The sequence below is a fragment of the Pristis pectinata genome, chromosome 2 (genome assembly GCF_009764475.1).
Source record: "Pristis pectinata isolate sPriPec2 chromosome 2, sPriPec2.1.pri, whole genome shotgun sequence".
Taxonomy (NCBI): Eukaryota; Metazoa; Chordata; class Chondrichthyes; order Rhinopristiformes; family Pristidae; genus Pristis; species Pristis pectinata.
In genome coordinates this window covers 130,533,281-130,557,809 of record NC_067406.1, presented here as the reverse complement: position 1 = coordinate 130,557,809, position 24,529 = coordinate 130,533,281, and the positions used below count along the sequence as shown (strand labels likewise).

Genomic DNA, 24,529 nt, shown 5'->3' with positions numbered 1-24,529 from the left:
TGGAGGGAAGGAGGCTGAGGGGTGACTTTAGAGAGGTTTATAAAATCATGAGGAGCATAAATAAGGTGGATGGCCACTGTCTTTTTCCCAGGATAGGGAAGTCTAAAACTAGAGAGCATAGGTTTAAGGTAAGAGGGGAAACAACTAAAGGGGATCTGTGAGGCAAGTTTTTCACACAGAGTGTGGTGGATATATGCCAGAGGAAGTGGTAGAGTCGGGCATAATTGCAATGTTTAAAAGATATTTGGACAGGTACATAAATAGAAAAGGTTTAAAAGGAGATGGGCCAAAGGCAGGCAAATGGGACGAGCTCAGGAAGGCACCTTGGTCAGCATGGACCAGTTTGGCCAAAGCACCTGTTTTGTGCTGTATAACTCTATGACTCTGTGAAATACTCAGCAGGTCAGGCAGCTTCTTTTGATAGATGCTGTCCGCTCATTGATCTGAGACATTAACTCTGTTTCTCTGTCCACAGTTGCTGCCTAGTCTGATGAGTATTTCCAGCATTTTCTGGTTTTATTTAAGGTTTCCAACATCTGCAGTCTTTATCAAGTAATGCAGAAGTCATTTAATGTCCAGTGGGTTATCAGATGTTGTTACCTTGTTCCATGGTTATCCATAGAGATCAGTAAATAACCACAATCTAAGATTCACTCTTCTGTCAGGAATGTAACCGTGGAGACCCTATGACTGATTAGGTTTGCACCCAACCTATTGGGCAGTATTGTTGGAGAGAAAAAAAATTAATGGAGAAATTCAGTCTTGTTTGGACCAGATTCCTGGCATAAAACAAAAGACTAATATTAAAATAGCATTGAAGTTTCCCTTGCTGAATCTATGCCTGAAGATCAGTTGTCAACGTTTGGCCTGGGCAGCTTTAGTCTTGCAGGGTGACCCACAGTCTTTTTCCCAGGGTTGAGGAATCAAGAACTAGAGGGCATATGTTTAAGGTGGGAGGGGAAAGATTTAATAGGAACTTGAGGGGCAACTTTTTTACACAAAAGGTAGTATCTATGTGGAATGAGCTGCCAGAGGAAGTGGTTGAGGCAGGTAAAATAACAACTTGTAAAAGATAGTTAGACAGGTTCACGGATAGGAAAAGTTTAGAAGGTTATGGGCCAAACTCTGGCAAATAAAGTAGTCCTTTAAGGGGTTGTTAAATTCTGCCAAGGAAGAGGGAAGTTTTCCAATTTTTGCTTACCACGATGTTAGAACCAGGAAGAGGAGGAGTGCTCCTCTTTGCACATCTCTATTAGTCAATGGCCATACTGCACCATTCACCCGCCCCAACCCCCTCACCATCTCCAGTGGTGCCAGTAGACCAGTTCAACATTCAAGCCAGATCCGACCTGAAAAATCCAGCCTGACGAGTTATGTCAAGTCCAATTGTGTACTGCAGCTCACCAAAACTATGAGGGCAGGATTCAAAGAACAAATTTGCATTAACTCCATCTGCCATCTTTGCAAAATTTCCCCGTTTCCAGATTATAAAGGTTTTATGCATTCTTCCCTGTAATTTCCAGTTAAAGGGAAGGATTCGTCAAAATAGTGATCGTCTTCCATTTGGCCCATACGTGGAATCACAGCAGTTCAGTGAAAATTTCTCAGTCTTATGATAGAGATTTTTTATCTCTGTGATTTCATCTTCAGGTTTTACCTCTGAGGGTTTTATCTTAGGTCACTTTATTTTGGAATGTTTTTATCACTAAGAGGTTTAATTTGTTGAGGAGGTGAGGGACAACATTTATTATCTTCGATGTGATATATCTGGAAAAACTAACCTCCAGGATGTTTAATCTCTGGCAGGGTTAACCTGTGGGGGGATTTGATCATTGCAACTCTTGGAAAATTTTCCCATGGGAAGATTAATTTCTGGAAGAATTAAATTCTGGGAAATTGATCTGTGGGAGTTTTAATCTCTGAAGGTTTAAATTGTGGGAGATTTAATCTCTCAGAAGTTTACTTATATGCAGTAGTGATAAATATAGCCAATTAGAGTCATTCAGTCATAAAGTTGTACAGCACAGAAACAAGCCCACCATATCTGTGCCAACCTTTTGCCCATCTACACTGCTCTCATTAGCCTGCATTAGGTCTGTTTCCTTGTATGCCTTGCCTATTCAAGTGCCTATCTAAATGCCGCTGAAAGGTAGTGAATGTATCTGATTCCACCGCCTCCTCTGGCATCGAGTTCCAGACATCAACCACTCTCTGTGTAAAAATCTTTCCCCCAGCTCCCCTTTAAAACTCCTTCCTCTCAGCTTAAACATATGCCCTCTTGTTTTTGATACCCCTTCCATGGGAGAAAGATTCTGACTTTCTATGCCCCTCATCATTTTATACATCTCTATTAGGTCACTCCTCAGCTTCTTTCACTCCAGGGAAAACAAACCCAACCTATCCAATCTCTCCTCATAAGCAAAGTCCTCCAAACTGGGCAACATCCTGGTGAATTTCCTCTCTAGCACAACCACACCTTTCTTATAGTGTGGTAACCAGAACTGCACATAATAATCCAAGTGAGGTCTAACCAGCATTGGTATTGGTATTGGTATTGGCTTATTATTGTCAATTGTACCGAGGTACTGTGAAAAACTTGCCTTGCATACCGATCTTACAGGTCAATTCATTACACAGTGCAGTTACATTGAGTTAGTACAGAGTGTATTGAGGTAGTACAGAGTGCATTGATGTAGTACAGGTCAAAACAATAACAGTACAGAGTAAAGTGTCACAGCTACAGAGAAAATGCAGTGCAATAAGAGGCAAGGTCACAACAAGGTAGATCGTGAGGTCAGAGTCCATCTTATCGTATAAGGGAACTGTTCAATAGTATTATCACAGTGGGGTAGAAGCTGTCCTTAAGTCTGGTGGTACGTGCCCTCAGGCTCCTGTACCTTCTACCCGATGGAAGAGGAGAGAAGAGAGAATGACCCAGGTGGGTAAGTTGCAACATAACATTCCAACATTTATGACGGCAAACATACCATATGCCTTCTTCACCATCCTATCCACCTGTGTTTCCACTTTCAGGGATCTATGGACTTGAATCCCAAGGATCCTCTGTTCATCAACATTCCTTAGCACTCTACCATTTATTGTATATGTCCTACCCCTCCTATTATCACTTCCCAAAATGCATCATCTTGTACTTGACAGGATTAAATTTTATTTGACAACACTCTACCCAGCCCTTTCCATAACAACCTTGAAACTTACAGAATTATGGGCACTGTTCCCCAAGTGTTCCCCTACCTACATTTCCATCACCGGCCCAGTTTCTTTTTCTAAGATAAGGTCAAGTACTGCCCTGTCTCTATTTAGACTCTCTATATAAAAAAAACTTCCTTGGATGCACTTCTCAAATTCGGCCCCATCCAAGCCCTTTGCACTAAGACAATCCCAGTCAATGTTGGGAAAGTTAAAATCCCACACTTCTCTAACCCTGTTGCTCTTACATCTTTCTGTGGTTTGCTCACTGTTGGGAGGCTTACAGTATAACTCCAGTCAAATGACAGCCCTTCTCTTATTCCTAAGTTCTATCCATAAGCCTTATTTAAGATAAGATAAGATTTCTTTATTCATCACATGTACATCGAAACACACAGTGAAATGCATCTTTTGCATAGAGTATTCTGGGGGCAGCCCGCAAGTGTCGCCACGCTTCCGGTGCCAACATAGCATGCCCACAACTTCCTAACATGTACATCTTTCGAATGTGGGAGGAAACTGGAGCACCCGGAGGAAACCCACACAGATACGGGGAGAACGTACAAAATCCTTACAGACAGCGGCTGGAATTGAACCCAGGTCACTGGTGCTGTAAGAGCATTATGTTAACCACGACACTACCATGCCTGCCCCTATTTGACGATACCTCCGGATATCCTCTCTAAATACTGCCATTATGTTTTCCATATTCACCGGTCTCCTATTTGTGTACCTGTTGTGTGATCAACTCACTAACCATACTATCTACCACATTTTCCACATCCTAAATGTTCCGTAGCAAGTACAACAGCAGCTCCTCTACCTACACTTGTGGTCTGACAGGAGCTGCAGCTGGACACACTTTCAGCAGGTATAGTCACCAGGGACACTAGAGATGCCTCAGATTTCCCACATCCTGCATACCACTGCCCTAGCTTCCATAGCCTTTATCCCCTGTATAAGAAAGAGAAAGAAAGTAAAAGCTGTCGATAATTCCTTTCCTCCCACAGATGCTGCCTGACCCACTGAGTTCCTCCAGCAGATTGCTCCAGATTCCAACATCTGCAGTCTCTTGTGTCTCCGAGAAAAAACTGTTATTTTGGCATGATTGTTGTAATTGCTTGGTTGCCACACTTTTGATTTTTGTCTTAATTTAGTGTTCTGCAGAGTGCGGGAATGGTATCCAGACAAGATCAGTTGTGTGTTTGATGAATCACATCAGCAGTTTACCTTTGGAAGGCTGCGGAAATGAGAAGCCAGCAGACGTCCGGCCTTGTAACATTGGTCCTTGCAATGAGAATTTTAGCTGGTTTACGGGGCCATGGAGCCAGGTACGATGCAAGTTAATTTATTTAACATGTCATGTCAATTAAATTATCACTGAGTATTGTGGGAAAGAAAATATTGATAGCAATCAATAAATGTCTCTACATTCTGATGCATGTTAAAGTCTACTATAAACTAGGGTCAGTCAGAAATTCAAAACATAGTATGAATTCCAACAATTAGGAAGCAGATTGTTACATTGAAGAAGTCCCAGAGATTAAAAAGTTGAGGGAAGAGGATAAAAATCAGTAAAAATGGAAAAGCCAACAATAAAGTCACAGGCTGGTTAACAAAGCATGCAGGGCTGGGCTGTAACTGGAGATTTCAAGGGTTGATCGCAGGGAACTGCACTGTGTATGGGGACATTCCACGCTAGATCATGGGCCTGGACACTACATAGAAACACCACAGGCTGAATCAAACAGTCTTGACTGTATGTGGAAACATCACAGGTTGGATCAAAGGTGATGGACTGTCTGTCAGGAAATCACAGGATGGGTCAAAAAGCTTTGGATTCTACATGGAAACGTCAAAGAGTGGATCATAGGGTCTTGGACTGTTTGTGGAGAAATCGCAGGATGAATCAAAGGGATCTGGACTGTGGGTAGAGACATCAAGGCTGATCACAGGAGCACAGACAATACATAGAGACACCACAGAATGGGTGAAAGTTACTCACAACCTGTCTGTGGCCATCTCCATTTTACAACTGCTTGAATTTTAGGCCCAGAGTGAATACAGCAGTATTCTGACCATCTGTTAGTGCAAATCAAGGACATCGAGTTGGCTCCAAAACTTCCAAAAATAGGGAAAGAATCTGGGCTATTTCCTTTTGCTCACTTCAATTAAGTTATTTTTCTGAAGAACTAGGAGAGAATTTCCACAGAGATTTTCTAGCTAATCTGCTGTAACTAGCAGGAACATCCCTAAAAAATCCTGGAAAGGCTTTATTAGTAGGGTTTGTGTACTTCTGTAGGGTTTCTGCCAGTTAATTTTGGATGAGCTGGAGAAACCGCACAGAAATTTACCCCCCTAAATCTGCTCTATTGTATTCATGAGGCAACAAATAAGGAGATACAGGAGCTGGAGGATGCCAGCCAGTCCCTCGAGCCTTGTCTGCTGTTCAGTTACAGTACAGCTGATTTGTATCTATATTTATCTACCTTTATTCCATAACACTTAAATAACCTGTTTTGCTTCTGGTCCTTTCCAAGTGCTCGGCAGATTGTAGTAATGGAACACAACTCCGGAGTGTCGTCTGCCTGAAGAAGACTGATGACAAAGTTACGGTGGTAGAAGAAGGTCAGTGCTCCCACCTGGAGAGACCAGCTTCAGAACAAATCTGTCATTTGAGGAAATGTGACGTCAAATGGTACACAACAGAGTGGAGTGCAGTAAGTATAATAACTAAAGGATTCTGTCAGTAGTGGGTGCAGTATCACAACTGAAGTATTCTATCAGTGGGGAATGCATTAACTCCATAGAGACACAAGAGACTACAGATGCTGAAATCTGGAGTGAAGAAAAGAGGAACTCAGCAGGTCAGGCAGCATCTGTACAGGGAAATGGACAGTTGATGTTTCAGGATTGAAAGAGACAGCCAGTACAATGAGGTGAGGGGAAGGGGTGGAGCAAGACCTGGCAAGCGATAGGTGGATCCAGGTGAGGAGGGGTGACAGACAGATGGAGGGGGGAAGAGTGGAGATAGCGAGAGAGGCTGGCAGGTGATATGTGGAGGCAACAAAGGGCTGCAGATGATGGAATCTGATAGGAAAGGAAGGTGGAGCACGGAACCAAATGACGGAGGTGGGGTGGGCAGATGGGAACAGTAGGAGGTGGAGACATGGTGGGGGGAGTGTGTGGGTGATGGGCAGATGGAGTGGATGGAGGTGGGGAAAGAAACAGGGTGATGGGGGCCTGTGGGGGTGCAGTTTGGGGTGGGTGTGGGAGGAACTGGGTAGATCAGGAAGAGAGAGGAAAGAGACAGTGGGGAGCAAGTTATCTGAAATTGGAGAACTCAGTGTTCATACCATCAGACTGCAGACTACCCAGGAGGAATATGAGGTGTTGTTCCTCTAGCTTGTGTTTAGCCTCATCCTGGCAGTGACTCCATACCTGAACAGGAGTAATATATAAATCACAATAAAAAATCTGCACTAGTTCAGTATGCACCAGAGCTACAACATTTTAAATGTGAAGTTACATCAGGCACGGTAGTGCAGAGGCCAGGCACGGTAGTTGAGCGGTTAGCATTACGCAATTACAGCACCAGCGACCCGGGTTCAATTCCGGCCACTGCCTATAAGGAGTTTGTACGTTCTCCCCGTGTCTGCGTGGGTTTCCTCCGGGTGCTCCGGTTTCCTCCCACATTCCAAAGACGTACGGGTTAGGAAGTTATGGGCATGCTATGTTGGCGCCGGAAGCGTGGCGGCATTTGCGGGCTGCCCCCAGAACACCCTACGCAAAAGGATGTATTTCACTGTGTGTTTCGATGTACATGTGACTAATAAAGATATCTTATCTTAACTTAAACATGTACCAGAGCACAGTGCAGATTCAGAAATAAAAACAATTACAAGCAGAGTACAATATTTACTACAACTACAAGACTGTACCAGAGCAGAATAGATTAAGTATCACAAAGATCTGTACCAGAATGAAGTGTGGCAAATACCAGAGCAAAAAACAGGAGTCTGGTTAACACGATCTGCTGGAAATGGTGCTCTCTTTCCTGGCAATCCCAACCACCAGTCTCCTTTTCAGTCAGTTGTAACCAGTGTGAACACTGATGAGATGTAATACTCGGTTCTTTTTGAGCATCCAATGTGATAAGGGGTCTTTTCAAGCCCTTGTATAAACCAATTGTTTCATGAGTGAATTATCTGTTGAATTCTCCCATATTTGAATGAAAAGAAACTCTCACATTACATTTTGAAGCGTTACAAAACACAATACACTATTCACTGGATGGCACAGTGGCACAGCTAATAGAGCTGCTGTCTCACAGCACCGGTAACCCAGGTGCAGTCCTGACCCCCAATGCCGTCTGTGTGCAGTTTGCATGTTTTCCGTGTTTGTGTGGGTTTCTCCAGTTTCCTTCCACATCCTAAAGATATGAAGGTTGGTAGAATAATTGGCCCCCGTAAATTGTCCCAAGCGTGTAGGTGAGTGGTAGGATCTAGAGGAGTGATGGGAATGTGGGGAGAATAAAATGGGATTAGTGTAAAGTGGTTGCTTGGTGGTCAATATGGTTGCATTGGGCCAAAGGGCCTGTTTCCAGTCCGTATCACTCCATGACCATGACCATGACCATATCAACAAGGTAAGTCAACCACTCAGAATCTGATGGTGCAATGTTAGTTTCTCAGTACCTGTATTAGAAGATGAGCATAATTTACCTGCCACACATTTCCATCTTACTCCAGCCAGGTTTTCTTTTTCAGTGCTCTAAATCCTGTGAAGGTGGTTACCGGGTTCGGGAGGTTCGATGCCTTGCTGATGACATGACGCAAAGCAACAATTGTGATTCCTTCCTAATGCCAGTTGATAGAGAAATTTGCAACCCCGACCCATGCATACCAGAGATAGGTACAGTATAAGTGCACTGACTATAGCAGATGTCCGTAACCTTTATAAAATCAGTTTTGTTTTACTGTTTGTGTAGCTTGATATGTTAAAATACAATTTTTGTTTTTTTTCAGTGCATGTTCTGCTTCATATGTTAAGATATGTTTATATAGAAAATGTACCTAGAAACTGGATAACTTAGCATGATCCAATTTTGATTTTACCTGGAATACGTTGTGTTAATGATTCTTTCTGGGTGAAGGCAGCAATCATGAAAGGATGTGATTAAGCTACAGGGGGTGCAGAAAAAACTCACAAGTTTGTTGATGGGACTGGAAGGCTTGAGTTATAAGGAGAGATTGGAACAACTGGGATTGTTTTTCCTGGAGTGAAGGAGGCTGAGGGGTGACCTTATAGAGGTTTATAAAATAATGAGTGGCGTAGATGGAGTAGATAGTCGCAGTCTTTTTCCCAGGATAAGGGAATCTAAAACTAGAGGGTATAAGTTTAAGGTGAGAGGGGAAGATTTACAGGGACTCTCTGGGGCAAGTTTTTCCACACAGAGGGTGGTGGGTAAGCGGAACGAGCTGCCAGGGGAGATGGTAGAAGCGGGTACAAATACAATATTTAAAACACATTTGGACAGGCACATAGATTGGAAAGATTTGGAGGGATATGGGCAGGCAAATGGGACTAGCTTAGATAGGTATCTTGGTCAGCATGGACAAGTTGGGCTAAAAAGTCTGTTTCCTTGCCATGTAATTCTATGAATCTATGGACTGAGCATGTCTGGTTGTAATCCATGCAAGTGTGTCTAATCTTTACCCAGTATCAAGTTCAACTAATGATATCACTATTTCTGCAATACCCATTCCTGCTCATACAGACATGATTTGGAGCTCAAAGCTTCATGCTACATCTCAATACAATAGGAGCCTGTAGCAGTAGTTTGTTGCTTTTCTTGCTATTTTCTTGCTATTTACACACTGTGAGACCTGGTTGGACAGCTTGAGAACTGACTGCAGACTGCTCAAACACCTTCCAAAGTCCAAGGGGCATGTTAAACTAACAGTGAGGGTTTTCTGTGGCCTTTAGTATTTGAGATACTCGTTCATTGAGTGTCTCAGTAGCCATCGGTATGCAGAGTGGGTCAGGCTCCTTGGACTAGGCAGTAAATACAGGCCCATCTATGAATACCCCACTTCAGAGATAGAACATAGAACATAGAGCATTACAGCATAACACAGACCCTTCAGCCACAATGTTGTGCCGACATTTTATCCTGCTCCAAGATCTATCTAACCCTTCCCTCCCACATAGCTCCCCATTTCTCTATTATTCATGTGTCTATCTAAGAGTCTCTTAAATGTCCCTAATGTACCTGCCCCCACAACCTCTGCTGGCAGTGCGTTCCATGCACCCACCACTCTCTGTGTAAAAAACCTACCCCTGACATCCCCCTTATATCTTCCTCCAATCACCTTAAACTTATGTTCCCTCATGTTAGCCATTGTTGCCCTGGGAAAAATTCTCTGACTGTCCACCCAATCTATGCCTCTTATCATCTCGTGCACTCTATCAAGTCACCTCTCATCCTCCTCCTCTCCAAAGAGAAAAGCCCTAGCTCACTCAACCTATCCTCATAAGACATGCTCTCCAATGCAGGCAGCATCCTGGTAAATATCCTCTTCACCCTCCCTAAAGCTTCCACATCCTTCCTATAATGAGGCGACCAGAACTGAACACAATACTCCAAGTGTGGTCTAACTAGAGTTCTATAGAGCTGCAACGTAAACTCAATACCCCAACTAATGAAGGCCAACACACCATACACCATACACCAGATACCGTATCGCAGCCAGACCCCTCTGACAGACAACGTATTTAAAGACTCAGGTTTTCCAAGACTGTCAGAACTGAGGTTTGTGACATCCTGCTGGAAGATCTGAAGCCATGTTCTCACACCTGGACTGCACTGTCCGTGGGAATCGAGGTCATGTTGATTCTGAACTTCCTCATCACAGAAACATTCCAAACAGGCTGAGGAAATCTCGCTGTGTGTACCAACCTACTGCAACTGTAGCCATGAGGAAATAATCACATCCACCTTGATATGATGGAGAGGTAGTAGCACCTCAGGCACAGGAGGATCCCAGATTCGCTGGCTTCCCACGAGCACAGGTTGTACTCATGAAAGCAGAAGGGATCTTGTTAATAACCCGGACTTTTTTGTGGAAAACAGAAGAGGTTTCCACTACCTCATCGTGCAGGTTGTTGGGAATCATTTCCTGATCATGAGTGCCACCTTTTCTAGAGCACATGCGTCTCCTTCATGCTGGGAGTCTGCACCGTTGGGCATTTTCAGCGGTTGGCACTACCCTGAGTGATGAATGTCAAGGACAAGTACTATCCTCTGTTTCTGCAGCAGCTCATGTGAGCATAGCAAGAGCCTCCAAAGGACCAGAATCATAGCAGAAAGTGTCAGACATCCCAGGGAGAAAGCAGGAGCAGGGTACGGAAGCTGGATGATCAGGCACTATCAGACTGAATGGCAGAGCAGGCTCGAAGGCCAACTGGCCTACTCCTGCTCCTATTTTCTATGCTGCTAGCTTGTAATGATGAGAGTTTTATTGCCTGCATTAGTCTGGAGGTGCCTTGCAGAATTCCCCATGCCAGTGTGGAGACTTTACCATCATATGCTGCTTGCTACATGACATTCCAAGCAAAGAAAGCAGCCGGTGCCTAAGGAAGAGCAGTGGGACATCCAGAGTCTGGGGGGAGCCATGAAGCAGAGCTGGAGAGCATCCAGAGCAAGAGGAGCACAGGGAAGAAGGCTCGATCTTGGAGTGTTCCTGCCTCACCTCACAGATGGAGAGGCAGACGTTGGATGTAAGGATTAGAGAGGACTTCCTGACAGATACTTATAAAAAGTAATCTTCAAGATAATAGTCTCCACTGCAAACCAAGTGACCCTCTCTACACACCAATCATTTCTGACAGGATGGCACACCAATAATGAGGCAGGGGAGCCCAGATGACACTCAATATTCCCTGATATCCTGCTTTGTAGGTCCACCTACACCGATTGTAACACATGAAAGACTGAATCTAATCCTTTTACAGAAATGGCTTACTGAAACATGGTTTCCTGATGAGTGACATCTCACTGGAGGAACTCTGATCTCCACACAAAATACACTTTCCTTGGAGGAACACCAATCTGCAGTGTTTAAAAGCATGAACGCTTTGGACTTGCTGTTCAATGTTGATGATGACAATCCAACATTGCAGCCAATGCAGCTGAGGGCAATGCACCTCACAATATATTGATCAGATTTGACTTGCTATGGATAAGAACACACCTTGAGGGGCTAAAATCTCAAGCCAATAAATTCCACACTCATCCAGTGATGAGAAATCCCTCATGAAACACTGGGTAAGTTTCTTTCTAAGCCAAGGTAGAAGTTGACTATTTCAAGATGTACCTGGGGAAGAATTGATGAAACCTCTGTAGTAGAAGTACCGTGTTTCACTCTGTTCACCACAGTTGGATGTGATCGATGTATTATCATGCTTTCCTGCCTTCCAGGTTCCTCCTTATAGTTGCCCTTGTGGATCTCACTAGTCCTCTTAGCGTCCTCCATCTCCCTCTTTGCATGTATCCCTCTTATGATGACTTCCATGTCCCAGTGAATGAATTTGGAAGTTCTCTCTCTCTCCCCTACAGCCTGTCTCTCCTCCATCACAGCCATAGTGTATGTTGCTGCTGTCCAACAGCCACGGTGAGTGTGCCCTTCTGTGATTGTTGCACAGCAAGATGTCAGAAGCTGCAATCAATTGAGCCTGGCCTTATTAGAAAATAAGCGGGTCCCCTTTTACTGCATCTTTCTGGGTGTAAAACACTATAACTCTGTTTCAGATTCCATTTTGGCAAATTTCAAGCCAGAATCAGCACTGGTGTGAAATGCAGTGACAATGTTGCACACCAAAAAAAGGCTCCAATCTAATGTGTAGGCTCAACTGAGCAAAGTCTGTTGACTATCTCTCCTCATGCACAAAAAGAAGTGATAGTAGCAAGCAGCCAATTATCAGCCAGCAAACTAATTCACTCAACGGGGCCTAACAATGTGTGCGTTTTTTTTTCTCATTACATTTCATCTTAAGCAATGGATATGGTTCTTGAAGAATATGGTAAAACATGCAGCAGTGTGGTGATTCATGACTTGAGAAACCTGCAGAAAATTAACCCCCTTTCGTCTTTAAAAATGCCTTCATGTATGACATGGCCCAAGAACTTACTGGGTTGTGAAGAGAGTAAGGTAGATTTGCACTCTCAAAGATGCTGCAGAAACAGGCATTGGACATTCATTATTCCCCTTGCCATTTCGTTTTAAGTTCCACCAGTGTCAAAAGTACAAATCTGCCTCAGTCCCTTGATACACATGAAAGAACAAGGTGCACAAGCACAGGTATCACAGAGGGTCAGTTTGCATACATCTATTGTAAAAATTGTTGTCTCATTTGTTTAAAACCACATGCAGTTTACAGAGTTTCTGAAGAACACTGCCATTGAAAATATTGAGGTTAACAATCTGAAATATGAGGAAGGCTGGCTTTCAAACAATAGAAACTCGAGAAGAGATTGCTATCTAGACTTGGCTTGGAGCATAATAAATATGTGGAAGAACAGGGGCAGGCTCTCCTGGCTTCAAAATCTGCCAGCTGGGATGATGGAAAATAGGTGGATTGGCAGCTGAGGGTGAGAATTTCCAGCAGATCCCAATTCTAAAAGGGCCTCCACCCTGTTTTAACAACTGCCCAAAAATTCTAGTGGTCAGGAACAGGCCAATTATTAGCCAACATTCCTCACTTCAAAGGGTTATATCCAACACTATCTGAAGATTGCACACCAATTAAACTCAACAGAGTTCTCCACAGCTAAGGGCTGGCATGAGTTCCAAGAAGCCTTTACAAAGCAGGCCAGACAGAAAAATAAATAATAAGGCTCTCTCTTCCACCTGCCCTGGAGCTGGGAAGAGTGAGGGCTATTTTTACTCCACTTTCGAGAGATTCAGGCAGGTTACTTTGATTCACAGTTGGAAGCTGGCCCTAATATTAACAAGTTCAATATTTTTTACAAAGAAAATAATCCACCTGCTGTCTTTGTAGGCATGTGTGAAGTGTTAGGTTGGCCATTTTATTTTTGCTGGAAAGGTTTGCATGTAACTGCTTTGATATCAGTCCTTGATGATTTCCTCAACAACTCCTTGTGGTGTTTTCACCCTTCTCAGACAGGTAATAAAGATCCTGAAATCCCACTGCAATCTCCTGCCACAACTGGAGCTTCAAAGGAAATACCTAAAGGTTTTGATTTTCAGTCTTCTGCACCTACTTCCACAGGTGTTATGCTGATTGGCTCTCAGTTTATCACACAGAAAACTCATACATTGGGAAACCTCACACAGAATTTCAGAATCCAACTGAATAGAACACCAACAATCACAAACAACTCTCTCAGTCATAAGAGTGTTTTCTCTTTGACGTGGGAAGAAAAAATCCTGAAGGTGATCGTTTTCCTTCAGGTATCAGGTCAAGAATGGTGTCTTTTCTGTGACACTGATGCCAACTGCAAACCTTGATTTGCAATGTATTCTCTAATGATTTAGTAATTAGAAAACAGGGAATTGCTGGACGTCTCCAATTATCATTTTTTTGAAAAATTGATATTTTGGAGATTTGTATTTGACCACACAAATTTGTTTATGCCTGAACACAAAAAGTTACCGTTGTAAGTATTAATTGCTAGATTCTGTTTACTCTGGATTAATGGACACCCGATAACTAGGTTCATGCCTTTGCAAAGAAATCTTAAACCAAGATCCAGACCTTCCTTCTTGGTGATTCTACCTCTGACTTATGGGGCCAGCTCTTTTGCATTTTTGATGCAGTGGTGAATGGAGACAGACCAAATATTCTCTCCAGCCCTTCATTTGCCTACCTCCATTGTCCCACTCTCCGGGAAAGCACAGTTAATTATGATGGCAGTCAAACTGGTATGCTTCAGTATTAGTTGCACATTTGATGGGACCATTCTGTTCATTGTGGACTTGGTTATGGTGAGCCACTTTCTTGAACTGCTGCAGTCCATTTGATGAAAGTACTCCCTCAATGCTTTTGGAGAGAAAAGTCCAGGATTTTGACATAGGAACGATGAAGAAATAGCAATATATTTCCAAGGCAGGATGATGTGTAGTGGGAACCATCTTCACTGCTGCCATTGTGGGTAGCTTCAGGTGCTGAAGAGTTGCAAATGGAATTGAACATTGTGCAAACATCAGCAAACAAACCTTTTTAATCTTTTGAAGGAAGGAAGATCATTGATGAAGCAGCTGAAGATGGTTGGGCCTAAACCACCACCCTGAGGAACTCCTGCAATAATATCATGGTGCTAAGATAATTAACCTCTCAACAACCATATCATCCAACCAATCGAATATTTTTCCTTTGATGCCCATTGACTTCAGTTTTACCAGGGTTCCCTGATGCCACATTTGGTCAAATGCTGTTTTGATGTCAAGAGCAGTCACTATCACCTCACCTCTTTGGTCTCTGAGGTCTGGGCCCAAATGGTCCTGGTCTGGGCTCGATTGGCCCTGGGAAAAATACTAGCCTAAGCATTGGTAAGTGTTGCTTGATAGCATTGTCAACAACAGCTTCCATTATTTTGTTGATGATTGATAATTAGTCAGATTGGATTTCCCCTGCCTTTTGTGAACAGGACATACCTCAGCAAATGTCCATATTGTCAGGGAGTTGTCAATAGCTACAATGGAACAGCTTGTCTAGAAGCACAGTTAGTTCTGGAGCGCAGTGTCCATTCAGTACAACAGCCAGGATGTTATTGCCCTACCCAATGCACTCAGCCATTTCTTGATACCACATGGGGTGAACTGAATTGCCTGAAGACTGCTTTCTGTGATGGTGGGAAGCCAAGATAGTTCCTCCACTTGGCACTTGAATGCTTCAGTCATCATGAAGGATGAGGATAGAGACTCCTCTCCCCATTATTTGTTTCATTGTCTGTCACCATTCACCACTTTGATGCTTTGATTTGATCCATTGCCTGTGAGATCAGTTAGCTCTGTCTATAACAGGTTGCTTTTGCTGTTTTGCACACATGACATGCTGTATTGCAATTTTACCAGGTTGGCACTTTTTTAGATATGAACTTGATTGCAAACCTTCTCTGGATGTTGTCTGAAGGTCAGGTTCATATAGCTGGTAGAAAGCAATGACTGCCCCCTCGACTGCATCACGAACAGCACAAGCAAGCGCTGGCAGTTGTGCTCCGGTCGTTTAGTCTAGATTGGATAATGTAATTTTGGGGCCATCTGTAAGTGTAATTGAACCTGTAATTAGATTCATATCCACGTACACCATGGCCCCAATCACATCCCCCAGCAGACTTGTAAATTCAGCTCAGATTGCATTGCAATGTTTGTTCCCTGTTCCGTGGACCTTGTTGGGCAGAGGAGGGAGGTGTAGAAATACTCAAGCCAAAAGTGATAGAATCTGCCTTTTGCAAGAGATTTAGAACCATCAGGCACTATTTCATGGTAGTGCAACTGTTATGAACTTCAGACGCATCCTGAAGTTGTACCAAGGTGGAAGATGATCATATTTCAGGCTTGTGATTAGCTCAGAAATAACCTGCTAACGTGACACCCCAAGAACCCACCAGATGTAACAAGGAGTACTTTACCTACAGGTAGAACAGTTATTGGCAAACAGTATAACACAGCATGGTATCAGAAAGCAGTTTGAACATATTTTTTCAACTTCAGTGAGGTTTTGCTTACAACACCCAGTTACTTTTGAGAAACACAATGCAGATCACTGGAAGAGAAAAAGGGTTTAATATAAGGAATTAGAAGGACAGATTTTGAATTCATCTACTGGACTGAGATGCAATTGACCATGTGACTGAATACTAGACATATATGACCCCATTGACAAAGGACGTGGTAAACACCCAACAGAATGACTGGAGACACCAGATCTGGGATTCATCCATTAGTTTGAATACTATGAACTTGTGTATTAGAGCAGTTAAGGCTGGACTTAGAGACAAGAACTTGCCAAATGATTGGAAACAATGAACAGAGGAACTTTCTCTCCATACAAGTTGACGATGGCTAATAAAAAGGAGAAAACAAAAGTGAAGGTGGTCATCATGGTAGAGAGCTGTACTGAACAATCATGCCTATCTAATGATTCACTGGAAGACTCCTTAAAGCCTTTAAGAACTACTGAGCTGAGCTTGAAAGAATGATGGAGATGGAGATTGTTCCCTCTAAACCTTTCCTATCCATATACCTGTCTAAAAGTCTTCTAAACATTGTAATTGCACCCACCTGTGCAACTTCCTCCAGCAGCTCATTCCAAATGCCCACTACCCTCTGAGTGAAAAACCTGCCCCTCAGGTCCACTTTAAATTTTTCCCCTCTCACCTTAAATCCACCCCCTCTGGTTTTAGACTCCCCTAGCCTAAGAAAAAGACTGTGACCATCCACCTTACTTATGCCCCTCATGATTTTATATACCTCTGTAAGGTCACCCCTCAGCCTCCTACAATTCAGGGAAAGAAGTCCCAGCCTATGCAGTGTCTCCTTATATCTCAAGCCCTTCAGTCCTGGTAACATCCCCATGAATCTTTTCTACATCCTTTACAGCTTATTGACATCATTTCTATAGCTGGTACAACATAAAAATTTTCAGAAGACACAAAATTTGGAAACATGGTGAACCATGAGAAGGATAGAGTCAGATATAAGATTCAGACAAGATTTTGGCATGCCAGTGAGAATGGGCAGACATGTGGCAGGTCAAATTTAATGCAGTAAAATGTAAAATTTTACATAAGAAGAATGAGGAGAGTCAATACTTGAAGGGTACAATTCTAAAAGGGAAGAAGGAAGTGGCAGATTAGGTTGAGAAGATGATTAAAAGTATACTGGATTCGAAACTCTTATAAAGAGAGGGATAGCGTACAAGAGCAAGCAAGTCATAATGCAAAGGGGTTTGAAATAACTGTAGTTCTGGTCATCACCATATGGAAAAGATGTGAAAGCTTGAGAGAAATTACAGAAGAGATTTATGAAACTGATTCCAGGGATGAGGTTCTCTAGTTGCACTAGGAACTGGGGTTGTTCTCCTTCAAAAATGGGTTATTGGGGAGGGGGGGGGATAACTTCCCAATTGTACTAGGGTCAAGACCATGGGATGTGAAAGTGATCAGCAAAAGTATGGATGTGACTTGAGGAAACACTGGGACTAGCTGGAGTGCATTGAGCCAGTAAGATCCTAATAAGCTGAATGGCCTCCTTCTTTACTGTGGCCTTGTCCTGTACTGTAATCTTGCAGTGATTTTGTGATTGTGCCAGTGAACATTCCTACCCTTTGGGTATCAAGCTTGGTGTGTGTGGATAAGCCAAGCAAGCTGATGATCTCTTTGGATCCAAGTGATCTGAATAAGGCAATGAAGAGGAACCATTATCCAGTGAAGACAATTGAAGATATCATGCCAGATGTGAGCAGAGCAAAAACCTTCAGTATGCTGGCCGCCAAGAATGGACTTTGGCTTGTGGAGATTCACAGGGAGAATTTGTTTCTGATCACTTTTAACACATCTTTTGGGAGATATTGCATAAAAATCCATGAGCACGAATTGCAGTGAATCAAATAAAAGATCAGGGTACAGCGAGTGATATGCTGTTTTGAGGACCAAAAGAAAAGCTGACATCACTAGCAGCCACCTCAGATAAGTTCGAAAGAACGGCAACCATGAAAGATCGCCAACCAATAGCACATGCAAGAGGAGACCTGACAGATAATGAGACATGATACATTCAAATTGTAAAGTAGCTATTGGCTGCAACATTTGGACTTGAAAGGTTGCACCAGGACACATATGGGAGATATGTACTCATTACAGACCTTGAAGTGATTGTAATGAATCTCCTGTAAGCTTCAAAGACATATGATACACAGATTGTCTTACTATCCAGATGTACATCACAAGCACCCTGTCATCCAAATCTTCCTGCAGAAAAGACAGATTGCAGACACAGGGAATTGGAGAAGGTGAACGTGCTGAAGGATCCAACTATAGCAAAGCTGTTTATGGAGGAACCACAGCAAGGCACATCACTTGATGCAATGCTGCAAGAATTGCCTGCAGTTGCTCCAAGAGAATGGCCAAAAGCAACAGGAGCAAGACACAGTCTTTCCCCGTGATTCCACTTTCCCGATGAGCTCTACATTTCTCAGAGGCGAGAGAGTAGTGGTGCTGAAGTGTTTAAGGAGAGAAATGGGAGAGAGTGGCAGTTTGGGGAAAACTTGTGAAAAACGGGGAATGAACACAGGAATCAGAGACTTCACACAAAATTGTGATGTGTGCAGATCTATGGAGGAAGTCCAACATGAGGGGGCTGAATGGACCTTGGGTGAGGTGGATCTCTTCACATGTGAGGCTAAAAACCACCTGGTGACTGTCAATTATTTTTCCAATGCACAGGAAAATGACCAACTGATTCGACCACCTTTTTCTGTTTCAAAAATAAACTTTATTTATAATAAAATATATATACAGAAAGAAAAACATCACAAAAACTTTTTACATTCTTAGTGTCCTTTGGTCAATACATTCATTCGACCACCTCTTCAGCTGTCATTCACAAGCTGAAGACTCAGTTTGTTTTATGTGGTATTTCAGGTGAGGTGGTAACAGGCAAAGGCCCACAATTCGCTGCAGGTGAGTTTTCAAAGTTTGTAGCCAAGTGAGAATTGACCTGTAGAACATCATCTGCACACTATCCACAATCCAGACAGAGAAAGCTGCAAAAGGAGCCAAGTCACTTCTGAGAAAGGGAAAATAAGCACACATGGACACATACCTCAGTCTCTTGGCTTATAACAATACATCAATGCCCAACCCAAATGATCTGCTGAACCAGAACAATACTGCCAACAGCTGCAATGCTGCTGAAGCTTAAACTTTCAGCTGGAATAAGCAGACAGAGAGCAAGAGAGAGAGAGAAAGAGAGAGAGAGGGAGAGAGAGAAGGAAGAGCAAGCTTCTGAAAACAACAAGATAGCTAAGAAGATGTCACCCTTTAGACCAGCTGGTTGGAATTGAACCATGACACCAACAAGAAAGGAGGCAGAAAGCTGCATTCATCAGGGATGTACAAACTAGGTTCTGTGAGGTGAATGCCACATGCCACGTGAATAGGCATCATCTGAGGAAGTCTGCTGAAGAGGTGCAGCAGACTGAAGCCAATGAGTAGCTAAAATGGGGTGGACTACATCCCTTGCTGTAGAGTGCAACCAGACGAAGATGAAAAGCAGCCAGTGATAACCAGATATAGGAGAATTTTCTCCAGCAATGAGGAGAAAGATGCTCATATTATACAGGGGAGAATGGCAGTTTGAGGATTTTATGCTGGAGGAGATATGCATAAATGTGATTCAATTAGAAAGCCAGTTTTAACTCCTATGCTGAACATGCAGGGGTATATTAAGAAATAATTTAAATTGCATGGACAATAATATATGTAAATTTGGGTTTATCCACACACTTAAACAAATGTAAAAGGAAGGATATGAGAGGTGTATTGCCTTTTTGTGGGCAACAGTTGTGAGCTTCAAATTTTCCTGTCAAATGTATTGTCAAGATGAAGAACGGCCACATGACAGGCTTGCAAGTAGCAGAGAAATAATCTTATAAAATGACTCATCAAGATTCCACAGAATGTGACAAGGAGCAATTTATCTGTATGAAAAACAGCTACAGGCAAACTACATTATGCAACATTTTATATTGCATAAATCATATGCTTACTTTGTGTTCTTTAGGAAGTTCACAATACTTAAGGCATCAGTACCTTCATCTGCAAATTGTAAAATTCTTTGTGATGAGATTGCCCCAGAGATCATTAGAATACCCATCATTAGAAATGACATTCAGAGGTACAAGCACTCCACGCTTTGGTTGAGTGTAGCTTCAGACAAAGTGACCCCAGAAAATCAGGCATCACTTCCTCTAGTTGATACATTAAATGTTCAAAAAGCAGTTAAAATGAAAACCATCTCTCTGAATGGTTAAGGGACTAGTAAAAAAAGCTATGACTTCACAAACTGAAGAAAATAGTTGAGTATTTAGTTCTACACATGGAGCTTTCAAGAGTGAGTTTTATGTTATAAAATGTGATGGCTCTTTTTGTCTTCCATACACATAGTCTTGATAAGATATGCATGGAATTGTCACTTTAAGGGATTGATTTTTGTTTCCCTATTGAACTGGCTTTCAGCTCACTTCCTGCCAGCTGTTTATTAAAATTAAAAATCACTCCCTGAGTTCTCTTGAGCACCTGCCTGAGCTACCACTTCCTTCATAATTAATGACTCTGTCATGTCTGACCTACTAATGAGGCATCATCTTTTAATTCGTACTCTTTTCTTATGTTCCTGCTCTTAGTATTAAACTGCTTAGTTAATACTGGGATACCCTTGAGGTATGTGTCCTTGAGTCTGAGTATAATAAAACTAGAATGCCCTGGTGATGCTCAATGGAACATTTTATCCTTGTGAAAAGGCTGTATAAATTGTACAGGTCCTCGCCAGGTTATGGCAGGGTTCCGTTCCTGTGAACCCAAACAGGTTGCAAGTGGGAAATGCTGCCACGGACTGAGTTCCCACATGGCAGGAGATGCCCGCAGCTCCACAGCAGCTGGCGAATCTATCCCTCTGGTCTCTCAAACACTCATTCATATCTACAGGCTGTACATAAGTAGGGCATTCGTAAGCTGAGGAAAATCTGTACCTTGTTAGTATTATCAGGGTGCTTGCAAGCATCTCACATTTGTCGTAAACCTGCTGAAAATGTCATATATTCCCCACATCAGCAAGCAATGATATATTTGGGCTGTTGAGTCTGCAGATCTAATTCTGTCTTGCTTCCTTTCCTTTTATCGTTGCAGATGAAAATTGCAGGGACATGTACTTCAACTGTAATGTTGTGGTCCAAGCCAGACTCTGTGTCTATACATACTACAAAACAGCGTGCTGTGCATCCTGTGCCAAGGCTAGAAGAAGAGCTGCCCAGCTCAGAAGGAGATAACTCCCCTCTTTCACCACCCAGACTCCCTCACAGATCGTGATGCAGTAACATTAACCATAGGAGCACTTGCAAACTCTACTGTGTTGACAACATCATAATTGCAAAGAAAGATGGTCAAATTTAGTATGATGTGGCTAGTTTATAAAGAAGAAATATACTGTATAGTATTAATATAATCTTATACCATTATCATGCTGGTCTTTGGTCAAAATACTGATTTTTTTTGTTAATTTACTGTTTTAGATATATAAAATGCATTCTACAAGTGAATGAAATGTATTCATAATAGGTTTTGAGATCTTCCTTTGCAGAAGTAAAACCTCAGTGTAGAAATTTGTCCTCCATTGTTTGCATTAACATGCAGTGTAGTAATGTATTTGAATTGAATTTCTGTTTTGAAATCCAGTCCCATTGAAGTACTTGGGACAAAATTTGAAAAATGGGATTCAAAGAGCATTACTACATCACACAGAACAGAAGAGGATAAATCTCAAGTTTCAGAAGGCTGGTTAGAGAAAGCATACATCACATTTCAATAACCTTTTCCTATTCCTTGACCAAATTTCTTCTTTAATATGGTTTTCAATTCAAGGTTCATTTGTAGGTTTGCTTTTAATTTAACTGATAAACAATTTCTTCACATCGTGTTAATGCAGTATCTTACATCTATTGACTAGAGAATTATCCCATTAAAGCAACTTTTCCAACTCTATGGAATTATACAGTAGAACCTGCTTTCTGCCCTTCCTTTATGTACACATTCCATCTATTAGCATTTAACCATATCTGGATGTTCATCAGAAATTTACTAACACGGGCTTTCAATGTGAGCCAATCATATCAGTTTGAAACAACAATGGCATTGTCAGCATCAATATGGTCAGTTGGCAACAGAGCTAACAGGTGTTGGAACTAAACCTCCCATTGTTTACTAAACCAGGCAAAAAAAAGTTTAAAGTCACCTGATGGTTTCTTTGCTCGTATTTCAGTGCATTTATTGAGTAGTCAAGAGTTGGGAGTAAAGAGTGAGATATAAATTCCAATGTTTTATTTAATTTAAACAAATTTCCCCAAGAATGTCATACTTAGGACAGAGAAAGTTCCATTTTCCTTATCCTTATGGTACTTTATATCCCACAGTTCATTAGCCATAATTGTTCATCTTTGCCATAAAACCCATGCCTCCAAGAGTCTCAATGCTGTAATTAAACTGTCATCCCTCTGGCAAATCCCCTACTGAAGCTCACCTCTCCAGTAAATGAATTCTTCAGCCAAAGCCCATGTTACTAATACATTAGCGTTCCCATTACACCATTGGATGGTATTCTGAACAGTTGCAATGTTGTACTTCTATTTACCTTGCTTGACAAACTTTATATTTTTTTTAACTCACGCTACTTTGCATTAAATCTTAAGCAAGAGATTAACAAAAATAAACAACATCCCTGGCAAGAGATAATATATTAGGGAATAAAGAAGTGGCAGAGACATTAATCAAATTCTTTATGTCTGTCTTCACAGTTGGAGACTAATCCAAAAATCTTGGTGATTCAAATCTAGTAGTAATAAAATAGTACTAAAGAAATAAATGAAATGAGTTTCTTGCATCTGATGGCCAAAATGATGGGCTTTAGAAGAGATGTAGATATACAGAGTCATAGAGTTGTACAGCACAGAGACAGGCCCTTCAGCCCACTACTTCAATCTGACCTTTTTGCCCAAGAGATTGGTTCTATCTTCTAGAATTCCCTAAACTTTGGAATGATTGCCACAGATTGGAAGTAGCATAATCTCACTCATCATGAAAGACGGGAAAAAGAAACCAAAAATTACAATCCAGTAAGTGTGACGTAAGCAGTAAGGAGAACGCTCAAATTTATTATTAGGGACATGGTAACAGGACACTTCAATCATAATACGATTTCAGGGTCAATGTGAAAAGTTAATTGTATTTGATTCGTTTGTTAGAACTCTTTGAGTTTGTAAATAATAGGGGTTAATAAAGGGGAATCAGTGAATGTGATGTGTTTGGACTTTCAAAATGCTTTGAATAATGTGCCACATAAGAGATTCTTACAAAAAAATAGCTCTCATGGATTTGCAGATAATATACAGCATGGATTGAGGATTGGTTAACAGATAGGAAACATTAAACAGGTTGCCAGTGTGAAATCTTGGTGTACTGCGAGGATCACCATCCTTACCTTCCAGCAACTTGGATGAGAGGGGTGAATTTAATGTGACTGCATTTGCTGACAATGCAAAGGTGGATGGGAAGGTAAGGATGCACAAAGGCTGCAAAAGAATCTTAGAGAGGTTAACTGAGTGGAAATGGACATGGCAAAAACAATATAATGTTAGAGAAATGTGATGTTAACCACTTCCAATGGGAACAGTCAGATTCCTTTATAAAAAAAAGGTGGAAGACTGGATAATATTGACATTCAGATGCACCTGGTTCTAAAGGAAGTTAAAATGCAGACACACCAAATAGTCTGTTACTTTTATTACAAAAGAATACGAGTTTAAAAATTATGGAGTCTGAGACTATATATAGAGTATAATACACATTTCTGTTCCAAGGTCAAATGCAAGATTACATTTGTCTTTGAAGGAGTCTAAGAAAAAATTGATTAGACTAATTTCTGGCATGAGGAGATTATTCTTTGAGAAAAGATGTTTCAGACCAGCCTATATTTCCCAAAGTATAGAAAGTGATTTGTTTGAAAACAGGTAAAATTCTTAAGAGGCTTGACAGATCAAATGTTGTGAAGATACTACCCTAAAGTGGTGAGAACAGAAAAGTTTCAGAATCAGAGGTTGCCTATATATATGACTAAGAGGAGGAGAAATATCTTCATTCATATTGTGAATTAATGGAATTTTCTCCCTCAAAGGACAATTGATGTTCAGTGACTGAGTATTTTCAAAAAGAGGTTGGTAGATTTTAGGGTATTAAGAGACAGGGGAAATCATTGAACCATAGAATCAGTGAATGGTTATAGCACAAAAGGAGGCCATTCAACCCATTATGTCCTCGTCAGCTTGCTACTTGAGCAATTCACTAGTTCCAGCCCAAATTTTCTTCACCGTATTTTTATGCAATTCCTTCTTGACGGCCACAGTTGATCCTGGCTTTACAATATCTGTAAGCAAATTCCAAACGTAGTTAGTGTAGTGGAGCGTGTTCAAAGTTCTGAATGGCCTACTACTGTTCCTTTTTCCTTACTTTCCTAATGTTCTTGTG

General features: G+C 41.7%; 1 protein-coding gene across 2 annotated transcripts in view; it reads left to right on the top strand.

The window, feature by feature from the left end:
- Positions 1 to 23,807, top strand: part of adamtsl7 (ADAMTS-like 7) — a 147,407-nt gene extending 123,600 nt beyond the window's left edge. For both annotated transcript variants that reach the window (XM_052039164.1, XM_052039154.1), the window contains exons 9-12: positions 4,368 to 4,541; positions 5,751 to 5,930; positions 7,980 to 8,124; positions 21,143 to 23,807. In XM_052039164.1, the coding sequence (XP_051895124.1) occupies positions 4,368 to 4,541; positions 5,751 to 5,930; positions 7,980 to 8,124; positions 21,143 to 21,282 (639 nt within the window). In that variant the 3' untranslated portion in view covers positions 21,283 to 23,807. The remainder of the gene's footprint in view (positions 1 to 4,367; positions 4,542 to 5,750; positions 5,931 to 7,979; positions 8,125 to 21,142) is intronic.
- The last annotated feature ends 722 nt before the right edge of the window (positions 23,808 to 24,529 follow it).